Source organism: Grus americana, chromosome 23 (genome assembly GCF_028858705.1).
Source record: "Grus americana isolate bGruAme1 chromosome 23, bGruAme1.mat, whole genome shotgun sequence".
Classification (NCBI taxonomy): domain Eukaryota; kingdom Metazoa; phylum Chordata; class Aves; order Gruiformes; family Gruidae; genus Grus; species Grus americana.
The window spans coordinates 2,318,356-2,330,998 of NC_072874.1; the positions used below are offsets into that span (position 1 = coordinate 2,318,356).

Sequence of the window (12,643 nt, forward strand, 5' to 3'; positions counted from 1 at the left end):
TGTTGGGTGTACTGCCCCGAATCCGCTCGCTTTAACAATTAAAGTTTGGGTTGGGATTTCCCCTTGCTTGCTAGCCCTGCGGAGCTAACGCTGCTACAAAAGCAAGAGCCGGGAGTCCGTTCTGGCTCTTTTACCCGCAGACTTGTTAAAATTGAATTGCAACGCTTGCGTTCTGCCAGGAGTTTATTGTTTCTATTCCAGGCGCGCTCCTTGCAAACCGGATTATTGCGTGTGCGACGAGCCCGAAAACTTGGCCTGCTCTGCTTTCCCCGAGGTGAGAGATGATGCTCAGTAACTTCTCCGGTAAAAAGCAGCATGGGTTTTGGCTCCTCCTGAAAAATTGAGGGCGGGGAGGGGGGGGGGGAAGTAATAATAAGAAAATAAAGCGGTTTTTTGCCCAGCCGCCGTCGCGCTCCTCCGGGCCGCCAGGGGGCGGTGTCCGCGGCAGAGCCGCGGACACCGCCCCCTGGCGGCCCGGAGGAGCGCGACGGCGGTGGCGGGAGAAGATGGCGGCGGCAGCGGGTTCGGGCTCAGGCCCAGGGCGGGCGGTGGCGCGGCCTCGGCCGGGACCCGCCCGGTTCCGGGGCTGTTTAGCCGGGGCGTTGTTGGGTGACTGCCTGGGCGCCGTTTTCGAAGGCAGGAGCGTTGTAAAGCTACCCGATCTACTGCGTTTTCTCCGAGGCCTGGAACCGGCATCCGGGCCGCCTGATGCCGGGGAACCGGTCGGCAGCGCCCGTAGAGGTGGGAGGAAAAGCCAGGAGCGGGACGGGGGTTGGGTCCGGAGCCAAACACTCCCACGATTGGGTTTTGGGGTGCGGGTGTGTGTGTGTCCCCTCCGTCCTTGCAGCCCCCAGGCCCACTGGGTGTCCCCACTCATGTCCCTCACCTCAGTGGAGGGCGCTTCCCCCGGGACACCCGTGGCTGTCCCCAGCCTGTCTCCTCTGTCCTGTGGGGTTTGTGTCGTGTGTGTGTCCCCCCCCCCCCGCCTTTCCCCGGGATGAGGTTCTGGCTCCCCCAGGGCAGTTCGTGGTGGCTGGTAGGGAGGGATGAGCGGTTTGCTGTGCACAGCCAGCTGCTTGTCCTGGAGCGAAGCTGAGGTGTGTAGTGTGCTGGGAACCGGGCTGTCACAGTGCAGGGGTGTCAGCAAGGAACGGATGTACCAAAAATTGATAAGGAGAGAGTAGAATGGTTATTTAACTCGTAGCAAGTGATGATGGATTCGTATTGGGGCTCTGAGCTGTGCAGCAAGCCCTGTAAGCCCTTACGGTAAGATCTTAAAGACACTTGATTTTGTTGCGGTCTTGTCCAGAAATGCAACTGTGCTTTTTCTTCTCTGCTTGTCAGCGTACGCTGTAAACTCCTTGAAAAAGAGACTTGTCTCGCTTGTCCGTATGTGCCTCTGGATATCATACATTTTCTTCTTGGCTCTTACTAACCTTGCAATGCATACTGTCTCATTCTCACTGTGGATGCATCTCTCTTGTTCTGTATCTTCTTACTCTGATGACCATGGCTAGTGACAAGCTCAGAGTGCTGGGGAACTTCTGATAATGTTTTAACTCCAGCTCTACAGATAATCAGGGCCCGGAGAGAAGTGCTGGCAGTAGAGCAGGACAGGAGGAGAGTTTGTCCCTGGATGATCACATTACATTTTGACCTTCTGTTTTAGAAACACTTTCGTACACGGACGACACGGCCATGAGCAGGTCGGTGGTGCAGTCTCTGCTAGCCAAGCGAGAGTTCGATGAAGTCGACATGGCCAAGAGGTAAGGACTGCAGCCAGCGGCGGAGGCCAGGTGTTGATATTTACTAGTGAAGGTAAAACTTTCTTAAGTGACAGCAATCACTGTAGTTTTCTGTGAAAGGAGATGGGGGCGAAGACAAAGTCGTTGTTAATTTGTGGAGGGAAAAAAAATGAGAACAGCGATGGCTAATCCTGTAATTTATTGTGTGCTTCGCACTGTCCTGCAACACGCAGTAGCATTAGCTGTGGGGTGGATCCAGAGTCTGCTTTGAAGGGAGGCAGGATGGGACATGCTGTATTGCAGCCATGTATGTATATTCACCTTTGTGGAAGATAACGCTTAGAAATTTCAGAAGTGTTTCCTTTTGTGTTTATTTGTTGCTATTTACATTTGTCCTTCCCTTAACTTAGTGAATATTAGTGAGGTCAGTTTCGGTTTGTTTATGATCCATTTCCCTTTTGAATCCACAGCCACCCTGGTAGCATTTGGTTCCACTTAAGGGAGAATATTTATTTGTTTAGAAAACTCTTCCATTGAACTTGAACAAAAGACTTTCCTTGTGGTTGTGACCCACAGAAATGTTTCCAGTTTGCTTCTATTTCAAGGCAAGGTTGAGAGGGAAGCAGGGATTTGTGAAAGATGATGTGTATACACCCTTTCCTTCTTTCACACCAATTTTTGGGAACTGGATTTTTTCCCTACAGGACTGAGTCACTTGAACCCTGACCGTCGCTGAATTACCCATGTGTTCGCTTTATCAAGTGGCTTTATACCAACTCCAATAACAGACCAAATACCCGGCCTGTTTTTTCTCACCTGCGTGACTGCTGCTCTCTTGCCCACACCAGGTTTGCTGAGGAATACAAGAAGGAACCCAACCGCGGTTATGGGATGGCTGTCGTCAATGTCTTCAAGAAGCTCCTGAGCCCCAAGTGCAATGATGTGTTTGAACCAGCCAGAGCCCAGTTTAATGGGAAAGGCTCCTATGGCAACGGCGGTGCCATGAGGGTGGCAGGCATCTCCCTCGTGTATTCTGATGTGCAGGACGTTAAGAAGGTACCGTTCTTGGCTCCTTTGGGCACCTTGGCTCTGGGAGTCCCTGCTGTCAGGTGAGTTTCGACCTGATCTCTCAGGCAGGTTCGCTAACGATGTCTTTTCATTCGCAGTTTGCGAAGCTGAGTGCCGAGTTAACCCATGCCAACTCCCTGGGCTACAATGGGGCCATCCTGCAGGCCCTGGCAGTGCATCTCGCCCTGCAGGGAGAACTCAGCAAGGAGACCTTCCTGGAGCAGCTTATTAGCCACATGGAGGATGTAGAGGCAGACGATAAGTCTCTTACTGAAGCCCGAGCGTAAGTAGCTGTGAGGGGCACTACCTCTGCTGTGTACAGTGTATTCTGGCTCTTCGCATTCTGTCTTCTTCATTGTACTCTTCCCGCCCCCCCCCCAGGCTGGGATTTGAGGATTTACCATTTTCAAGGCGTCTAAAGAAAATAAAGGAATTTTTGGAGCTCAGCAGTGTTCCTAAAGCAGATGTATTGTTTGAATTAGGTAAGTACCTTTATTACTACAAGTGTTAAGAAAGAGCTGGAAGCAGGACTGGCTCGGGAAGCCCGGTTGGTGTGTCCTCCCCCAGATTGCCACTTTGGCCTCTGCTGCCTGTCAGGCACAGAATGTGCTGGAAAGGCTGCCTGTGCTCACCAGTCAGAAATTTTCCCTCTCTGTATTGGTGGGGAAAAAATGTCTTGCTAAGAAAAACTTATAATGAATAATGTTTCTTAATATTCTGAGATCTCTTGTCTTAACGGCCACCACATTGGATGGGAACGGGGAGATGTGCATTGCCAGACTGTACTGGTGTAGCGAGGAGTTGGTCTGTAGGATGCGAGTAGTACTGGGAAACTCGGGGAGCTTTCTCTTCTGGGATGCAAACTTACTTTTGCACTTTGTCATGATAAAATTAGTGATGCTGGTATTGAAAGTAACTAGCGATAGAAGTTGTGGTTAGAAGGGAAAGGGTTCTTCTGTGGGAAGGAAGACCCAAGTGTTCTGCAGCACTGAAGATGATTGGTTTTGTTGACAGGCAATGGCATTGCCGCTTTGCGGTCTGTCCCTACTGCAATTTACTCCTTCTTGCGCTGTATGGAAGCTGACCCAGATATTCCTGATCACTACAGCAACCTGCAGAGGACCATCATCTACTGTATCTCTCTGGGTGGAGACACAGACACCATTGCTACCATGGCAGGAGCCATTGCAGGGGCTTATTATGGGGAGGAGCAGATACCCCCAAGCTGGGAGCAGAGCTGTGAAGCTTTTCAAGAGACACAGAAGCTGGCAAATAGCTTGTATGAACTGTACTGCCAGCGGCTCTGAGCTCTGAGGGGAGCGTGTTGTCTGAAGGCAAAGTGGGTGGTCACCGTTGCTTCTCTGGTCAGAAGTCTGGCGGTGGATCCACACCATCTGCAGATGCCAGCCAGCCTCCCCTGAGAAAGACGCCTGCTGCTGCGAGTGGAGAGCTGGAAGCATGAGCTGGTTTGGAAGAGAGGGGACATACCCTTCAGTTACGGGTCAGCTGGGAAGTGGCTGCGTGTGGCGCGTCTGCTCTAAGTGTACAGGAGCGTGAAGTTCTTCATAACGTGTCTGCTGCTTGCTTTGTCCCGCCATTAGGTCGTTTGTCATTACAGTTACTAGGTGGGTGTCGGAATCCACTGACTTCTTGCTGTTTTCCTCTGCTCCTGTATGCCATGGCCTTTGAGTTGTTGTTACCTGTCCTGCAGTGGCTTTGATAGGCTCCACACCAGTTGACACCCAGCTGACCAGCTACAGGCTGTCAATGGGAGTCAGCAGACACACAGGTCCCTGAGGACGTCCTGCATGGCGGCATGGGTCACCACCTGTGTTGTGGGGCGCAGACGCTGGAGGATAGATCTCCTGGGGAGGTTCCTTTCCTGAAAGGCAGAATGAAAAGTGCCAGAGACTGGAGAAGGGGTTTCTTTGCATTGCTAGTGGCATTGTGAGAAATGCCTCTGGTGCATGCAGACAGAACCCCAGTTGGCTCACTGTTGCTGCTGGAAGAGGGTGTAATGAATTACTGTTCCTTTGGTGTCCTTGGCTCTGTGATCCGCCTGGTGCTGTCCTGATTTGTTGCGTTTTGTGTCCCTTATGTAGCTGGCTTTCACATTGCTGCACCTACTCCAGCCTTTGTTCCTAATCCATGCATCCTGCGTTTTTAATCCTGTCCTATGTATTTCCAGAGCACCAAGTGAGATTGCTGTTTAAATCTGTGGGTGGAGATAGTTGTGAAACCTGGTGTTACACAAGGATTGAATTCCTAGTTCTGCTGCAGTCAGTGACAAAAATTATGTCAGCGGGAAGCAGGAGTTATTTCTCACAGTTTTAAAAAACTCTGTACTTGGTAAGAATCATCTGAAAATAAAGGGAAAGTTAGGTTAATTGGGGGAGAACTTATCAGAGTTTAAAAGAATTTGTGCATTTGAAGCTGGTACTGGTGGCCAAGAATATTCAAGCAAAGCTGTGTCGTTCCAGAGTTTCAAGCTTAAAACCTTTATCCAATGGAGCTGGTCAACAAGGGAGTAACAGCTTGGGTATGGCATGTCTGAAAAGGGTTAAAAGCTTTTTAATAATTGAAAAGAAAGAAAGAGACAAGCAGTCATATGGAAATGTGTCTAAGTTTGAATGTGGCAATGTAATTCTCTGTAATCTCCAGTATTCCTTGTGACACCGGGAAGTGACTGTTGTGCTCAAACGGAGCTCAGCCCCTGTTGGTACCGGCATGTGGTCGTTGTGTGTGTCAGGCTGCATGCACATGCGGAAAATCTGGCTGCGGTGTGGTGTTCCAGTTTTTCCTGTACTCTCCTTCCTTCAAGTGCCAGTTTTCTGTGCAATGCTTTAATGGGTTTTCCTTGTATAAATTAGTATCTTTTCTGAGAACATGCGCAGTTTTGGTCTATTGTATGTCTATTGTGCTGCAGATCTGAGATGTAAAATGTCAGGTTTTTCACGTTATTCTGCCAGAGATGTGAATGTATTCACGGAATTATTTAAAAGAAGATATTTTCCTTTTAAAGCAGCTTTATAATTTTAAATGTTTGGAACTCACGAAGAGCAGAAGAGCTCCTGTTTAAAAAATGTAGCTCATTTTAGGCCAGAATTTAAATGTGTACAAAAACATTTAGGTCTGACTTTCTTGGAAAGAAATAAAATCACTTGGTTATCTTTGTTAATTAGCCACTGCTCCCATCTTTTCATTCAAGTCATGCAGTTGTTCTTCCATACTACATGACAAGAGGAGTTGTAAGAAAATCTCTGGGCCGTTTCTCCCCACCCCATACTGTAAAACTCAACCTGAAACTACTTTGTTAACGGCTCCTTGAAATCTTTCTGTAGAAAGCAGAATGGAAGTTGTTCGGTGCTGGTTAGAGACATCTTGCGTGTAGCTGAGGCTGATGCTTTGTTTGGGGCGAGTTTTAGCACTGGAAATCTGCTGTAAAAACTACTTTCAGGTGGCCACTCGTGCCTTTGACCAGTACAGGGCAGCCGAAGTTGGTAGAAGTGGTTCTTGTTAACAGCAGGGTGAGTTGGAAGTGTCAATCGCGTGCGTCGCAGGGTGGTTTGCTGGAGAGGCCCTTTGCTGGCTGAGGCTTGTAGGCTGTTTGCAGCGAGGAGCAGTGCATGGAAGGGGTTCAGCTGCTGGAGTCCAGCGTGCGATGATCATGCAGCAGTGTTGGGTTCCCCTGCGACTTGCAGCACGAGCATCAGTGGTTCTTCATCGTCAGCTCTTGAAGGAGTCTGCCTGCGTGGCAGCCAGGCTTCCCTGGAAGTGTTCCGCCTGTAACAAGTAACGTCTCCTCTTCCAGATAAGAGATCAGGTGAGAAAGCATATTTTCCTCTCTTTATTCTTTTTACTTTTCGTCTCCGAAAGTAATTCACTTACAGGTGATTCACCATTTCTTCCGTCTGCCGCTGAACTGACTGGTTTTGCTGCTCGGTATGCGGAGGTTGGCTGTAGACGAGGTTGTATAACAGCAAAAAAAGGTGTAATGGAAAAAACACAGAAAGGAAAGGGAACTCCCAACACTTTGACTTAAATTCCTCAAATTAATAATTGCCAGTCTGGAAGGGTCCAAATTTCATCCTTTTTTAAAAATGAACTTCTGGAGACAGGAATCTTCTCCTTAACCACAAGAAAGAGGCAATGCCTTCTTCCGTAAGAACAGGAATTGGCAAGCAAGTCTGCTGCACTGCTAGGAAGAGGGGAGCTGGGCTTGCGAAGGAAACACAGGTCAGGAGGTCGGTATGAACGGTCACCAGTGAGGCTGCGCGAGCCCATGAACACCAGGACAAAGGCACAGCTGCGACCACCTTTTATACAATAAGTTTTATTGATGTTTTGTCAATACAATCAAGTACTGTAGTTTTAGTTCTGAAGAGAAGGCCAGTTTCTGATCACAAAAGAGTGCATTTTAAACCAACTTTTACTATGACAGTGCATGTAATAAGTATTTACAAAACTAAAAACCTCTATATACTAGGTTAGAAATGAAGATACTAGAGGCAAATTTAAAAAAAATAGTAAGAATTTGTATATAAAAATGCACGTTGTAATGCAGTTTTCATAATTAAAAATAGACATACTTCATCCAACCCAACCTTTTTTATTATTGTGATTGAAACCAAAATCCCACGCGCTCACACACACGACAGAAAATAATCCTTTCTACTGGCGAATATCACGTACTCAGTACTCCAGAAAACAAATTCTTCCTGACAGTGTCCGGTTTAATGAACAGCCTCCCTCATTCTGTGCATCGTTTTTTCTAGCCTAACTCTATGTGCGTGTAATATCTTTGCCTTTCAATTACTGTGTAAATGTAACGGGTTATATAGCTGCGGAAGGTTGATTACGGTTTATGCTCTGCACGTGAAGGGAAAGTGAAATTGCAAAACAATATCTACAGCACTGAGCGAGTTCGTGTCTCGGTGTGGTTATAGTGAATATTTTTGTCATCGCCTTTTGCCAGCTAGAACAAGAAATGTTGAATAAAACAGAACAAAAAGAGATAGGATGTAGGTTAGAACACAGTATAAATAAGTCGCTTTGCTGAGTAACAGGGTGAAGCTTCCACCCCAGTGCACAGCTGGGGCACAAGGAGCTCCTGGCTCTGGCGCAGGTAGCGTGCGCAGTGCCGGCGGTGCCGCGCGGTGGGAGCCAGAGCCGGCTGCTGGCCGGGGGCCTTGCGCGGCACCAGCTCGAGTTCGTTGCTGTTCTCCACAGGAACAATGCCTCAATAAAGGAGAGATGGGCCCCATCCTACGACCCTCCTCCCAAGCCTGGGCTTGAAGAAAACATCTGAGCATCTGCTTTTAACTCTAGGGACTGTGTCTGGCTCCTGTTCCTGCTGGGAAATAACCCAGCGTGATCAAAGCCGAATGGCCCTGACAGCCCCTGCCCTCAGGAACTGCAAACGTCCAGTGGGATCAGACACTGGGGCAGCCCTTCAGTTTGACAAGGTTTCGTCTTTACGTGAAACCTGGAGCTTTTTGTGGAGAAGATCCCCGGGAGGAGGACGAGCCCCCAGCCAGGCAGTAGCCGAGGCACTGGCCTTCCAACCGTAAATTTCCTTTTTCTGTTTCTTCATCTCAGGGATAGGTGTGGTTTTAAAAGGAAGCCCTGGATGGCAAGAGGCAGAAACACAGGACAGGCTTAAGGAGAAAAACAAACAAACAAAACAGGAATAGAAAAAGAAAAGTTGTTTAAATATCTTGTACAGTCCATCTGGAGAACAATCCCAAGTCCCGGTTCTTGCTACATGTCTTTGGCCATAGAGCAGGCTTTAGGAAAATTTAAGGGTAACAGTTGCTCAGCTGGTGACCAAATTGATGCTGTTTTCTCAGGGATGTGCCTTTGCAGAGGGACGAGCGGCGTGATGCGTGTGGATTAACTTCAGCAGTGTGCTACTTGCCTAGCGTGAGAGGAATCGCTTTCCTGGGAGTGCAAGTGGCAATGGCTATTCTACCGTGAGAAAATCTGCAAAGCAACAGGGTTCAGTTGCTCCCTTTAGCAAAGGACAGAGCAGCCAAGTGGTCAGTATCCGCGCATACCTTTCCCAGAACCTTGTAGCTCATATTCAGGTCGATAACATTTCAAGCATTAGTGAGACAAAGTGGTAACAACAGACAAATGTGATTTTTTTTTTTTTTAACCTAAGTCACAGATTGGCACCTGGAATGGTGCACTTTTACAGGTACATATTGCACTAGACTTGTAAATAACATTGTTAAGTAGATAATAGCACCGTTGTAAAATGACTGAATGGAAAGTTAGAACGAACACTATTTTTTCTTAGTTAAAAGGTCCCCAGAGAAAGGGGGGATACCAATGCAAAAGTTTACACATCCCGAAATAGTGAGACAGTAAAAGCAAGTTGTCCGTCAGTGACACTTTCAAGAAAGCATAACTAAACCTTCCATCAAACCAGGCTAGAAGCACCGTAAGCCGGGCTTGCAGTGCCATCCTTGTCTTGTCAAAGAATAAGATGCTCACGAGGCCGAGCAAGTCTCTGGGCTGCAAAGAAACAGAGAGGACAGAACTAGTCCTTGGACTTGCCAGTAGGTGAACTAACCCGAGAGAGAGGATCGTTGTTCATCACAGGGGTCCCAGCTTCCCTCAGCGGCTTTGGAATGGGTCATCTGTCGTCCTCCCAGATACCAATGCCTGGATGTTCTTACTCCTAAAGGTGCTGGGGGGGAGGGTTAAAAATAATATTTACTTCTTACAAGAAGGTGCTTATGCAAAGTGTTCCACTTCTTACGATTATAAATCCAACCCCACTGAATCCAGAGTGAATCAGGGAGACCGCCTCAAAGCGCAGTCTGAAAAAAATAGGCATCAGTGAGACTGGAACTTGGGCGTCTGATGGTTTGGGAAGGAAATTTCTCAATCCACCGTGGATCTCTGCTGCTGCGCAGGTTTGTGTTAAGTGCCTAGGACCCCTGTGCTGGTCAGCAAATACACCACCCGTTACAACAGCTGTATTTATGTAACTAGTACTCAAAATGGGAAACAAGGGCACTTGGTTATAGACCAGAAGGGTCTGGTCTTCAGATGACCCTCTCTGGATCACAGAGCAGTTTACTGCAGAGCCGGATCCTTGCCATCCCACACGTGTTCCTGTGTTTGATGTACAGTCACTAGGGTAAAATTTATTCCAAATACGCTTTGCTGAGGAAGTCACTCCCCTCCTTGCCTTCTCCCTCCCCAAAAAGAGAAAGATAGATGTCTCCTTTCCGATTACCCTCTTGACTCGTGGATCAAACAGCATGAAGCAAGGTCCCACGACAACGGCTTGCGCGTTCTTCCCAGTGATTTTTCTTTTTTGTATTAATTTTAAAAAACTTTTTTATCAAAAAAAAAAAAAAAAAGACAGTTTATGGCTAAAGTGGGTGAAAAGGAAACGTGCCCAACAGCCGTTATGTGGGGCAGAGCAGGAACCCAGAGAAAGAGGAATGGATGTATTCCGTGGAGTACAGCCCGTTGGCCTGGTCCGAGGGCATTTGTACCCAGACTTGGTCGTTCTCCTTGAGTTCAAGCACGGCACTGCCCGAGGCCTGGTCCAGGTAGCCCTTTTTGTACTCATCGTAGGTGTAGGTGGCGGGCACGTTGTTCTTATACAGCGCCACCCAAACATTAGTCCCTTTGACGTGCACGTGGTAGGCAAAGTAGTAAATGCCGGATACGGGGCAGGTGAATATCCCGGTGACGGGGTTGTAGCCATTGTGCCCGTTATACAAAGTCCGGTCAAACTTGACCGGCATGCCCGATGCCGGGAAGGGGGAGGTGAGGATGGCGGTGAAGGCTGGCGCGATGCGGGCGGAGAGCTCTCCTCGGCCATACTGTGGCTTCCCCGGCTTGCCGTTCCCCAGCACGGCCCCCTCCACGCCTCCGTCCGGCAGGTGCAGCCCCGCGATGCCTGTCTCGTCGAACACCCCGGGCGCTCCCGGCGGCCCGGGCGGCCCTGGCGGGCCCGGCGGCCCGTTCAGCCCCGGTGTTCCTGGCATTCCTGGGGGGCCAATGGGTCCGGCCATGCCGGGCTCACCGTTCTTCCCCTCACCAGGAACCCCAGGGAGCCCGGGCTCCCCTTTCAGCCCTGGTAACCCCTGAGGCCCCATGGGACCTGCGGGTCCTTGCAAGCCCGGGATGCCGGAGGGGCCCCTCAGCCCCGGCTGCCCTGGGATCCCACCATCCCCTTTCGGCCCGGGGCCGCCCGTTACTCCAGGCACCCCTGGGAGGCCGATGAACCCTGGTTCTCCTTTCGGGCCTGTTGGGCCAGGGGGTCCCTGTGACCCGGGCAGGCCCCTTTCTCCCGGCACTCCTGGCTTCCCTGCGAAACCATTTGGGCCCTGGTCACCGCGCATCCCCGGCATTCCCGGGGGCCCACTCGGACCCACGTCCCCTTTGGAGCCAGGCAGCCCATGCTTGCCCGGCAGGCCCATGGACCCCGGTGGGCCTGGTGGCCCGATGATGCCGGCAGGGCCTGGCTCACCCGGCTCCCCATCGACACCAGGTTCCCCCTTATCGCCGATGGCTCCCGGCACCCCGGGCTGCCCGCGGTCTCCTTTCAGGCCGGGCAAGCCTGGCTTCCCATAGCCTGTTGGGCCTGGCAAACCAGGAAGGCCACGGATCCCAGGCTCTCCCTTTGGTCCCATGGGGCCCTGTATCCCCGGCACCCCCGCGGCACCTGGGACACCGATCCCATCGATGCCGGGGGGGCCCCGGGGCCCCATGGGGCCGGGCTCCCCGTTGACGCCAGGCCCACCCGGAGGCCCCATGTCACCCTTCTCCCCTGGTGCACCCGGCAGCCCATCAAGGCCGGGTTTTCCAACACCAACAGGCCCTGGGGGCCCTGCAGGGCCAGGAGGGCCCCCATTCCCCCGGGGCCCCGGTAGCCCTGGCTTCCCCACACCGTTTTCACCCTTCATCCCTCGCTCTCCACGGGGACCCGGCTCTCCTTTTGGGCCAGGCTCGCCCCGAAACCCGGGCAGGCCGGGGCCACCCTGGGGGCCTGGCTTCCCGTTGACCGAGATGCCAGCTGGCCCCGGCAGCCCCGGGGGGCCGGGCAGTCCTCTTGGCCCTTGCTCTCCTCGTATGCCAGGCTCGCCCTTGGCTCCAGGCATCCCTTTCATACCCGCCTTTCCAGGCAGTCCTGGGATGCCGGGTTTCCCAATGCCTGAGAAGCCGGGGGGCCCAGCAGGCCCGGGCTGGCCGTGCATTCCTGGCTTCCCCGTGCCTGGCTTTCCTGGGTAGCCAGGGGGTCCTGGGGGTCCGCGTGGGCCGGGCTTCCCTGGCGGTCCTGGCTCCCCTTTGAGGTCCATCGGCAGCAGCGGTGGCATGTCTGTGGAGAGAGGAGACATGGAACTTTACTGGTGCTGGCAGTGGGCAGAGGAGCATGCCTGGTGTTAAAGCCAGGGGCTTCGGCGCTGCCCGGGTCTGTACTTGCAAGAGCCCTTCTCTAGAAATGGTTTTATGGAAACGTGGCCATAGTGGCTTCCTGGGCCACCGCATCAGCAGGACTGGCTTGAGGCAAGACCTTGGCCAGAGCTCAGGGTACTAATTCGAGCCTTACTCCATCCATCCCTCCGCAGAGGGTGTCAACAAGCCCAGCAGTTGCTGTTGGCTCTGGCAGTGCTGTTGTGTGATGACCTCCTGTGGGGGTTTTTTAGGAGCTGGATTCAAACCTCCCGCTGCCTTGCTTCCCAGCGGCCTCAAAAGCACCGTGGGATTCAGTTGCTGCTGCCTGGGCTCAGCCGAGAGGATGGCGACAGAGCAAGCCAAGACTGAGGATAATCCCTCCACCCCATCCCTGGAGTCCAGGGCCT

General features: G+C 51.5%; 2 protein-coding genes across 2 annotated transcripts in view; one reads left to right on the forward strand and one right to left on the reverse strand.

Annotated features, from left to right (window-relative positions):
* Nucleotides 1–485: 485 nt before the first annotated feature.
* ADPRS (ADP-ribosylserine hydrolase) lies at nt 486–5,994 on the forward strand. Its single transcript, XM_054802492.1, has 6 exons — nt 486–741; nt 1,670–1,766; nt 2,594–2,801; nt 2,912–3,096; nt 3,195–3,295; nt 3,828–5,994. The coding sequence occupies exons 1-6, from the start codon at nt 507–509 to the stop codon at nt 4,118–4,120; spliced, it is 1,119 nt and encodes a 372-aa protein (XP_054658467.1). The 5' UTR covers nt 486–506; the 3' UTR covers nt 4,121–5,994.
* Nucleotides 5,995–7,130: 1,136 nt separating this feature from the next.
* Nucleotides 7,131–12,643, reverse strand: part of COL8A2 (collagen type VIII alpha 2 chain) — a 34,234-nt gene continuing 28,721 nt past the window's right edge. The window contains exon 3 of the mRNA XM_054802491.1: nt 7,131–12,159. Coding sequence (XP_054658466.1) covers nt 10,238–12,159 — 1,922 coding nt within the window. The 3' untranslated portion in view covers nt 7,131–10,237. The remainder of the gene's footprint in view (nt 12,160–12,643) is intronic.

Excerpts from the sequence above, each read along its gene's own strand:
- ADPRS (XM_054802492.1), top strand. The coding sequence starts at position 507 with ATGGCGGCGGCAGCGGGTTCGGGCTCAGGCCCAGGGCGGGCGGTGGCG. Across the intron at positions 2,802-2,911 it reads ATGTGCAGGACGTTAAGAAG|TTTGCGAAGCTGAGTGCCGA; the intron begins GTACCGTTCTTG and ends TTTCATTCGCAG. Across the intron at positions 3,296-3,827 it reads AGATGTATTGTTTGAATTAG|GCAATGGCATTGCCGCTTTG; the intron begins GTAAGTACCTTT and ends TTTTGTTGACAG.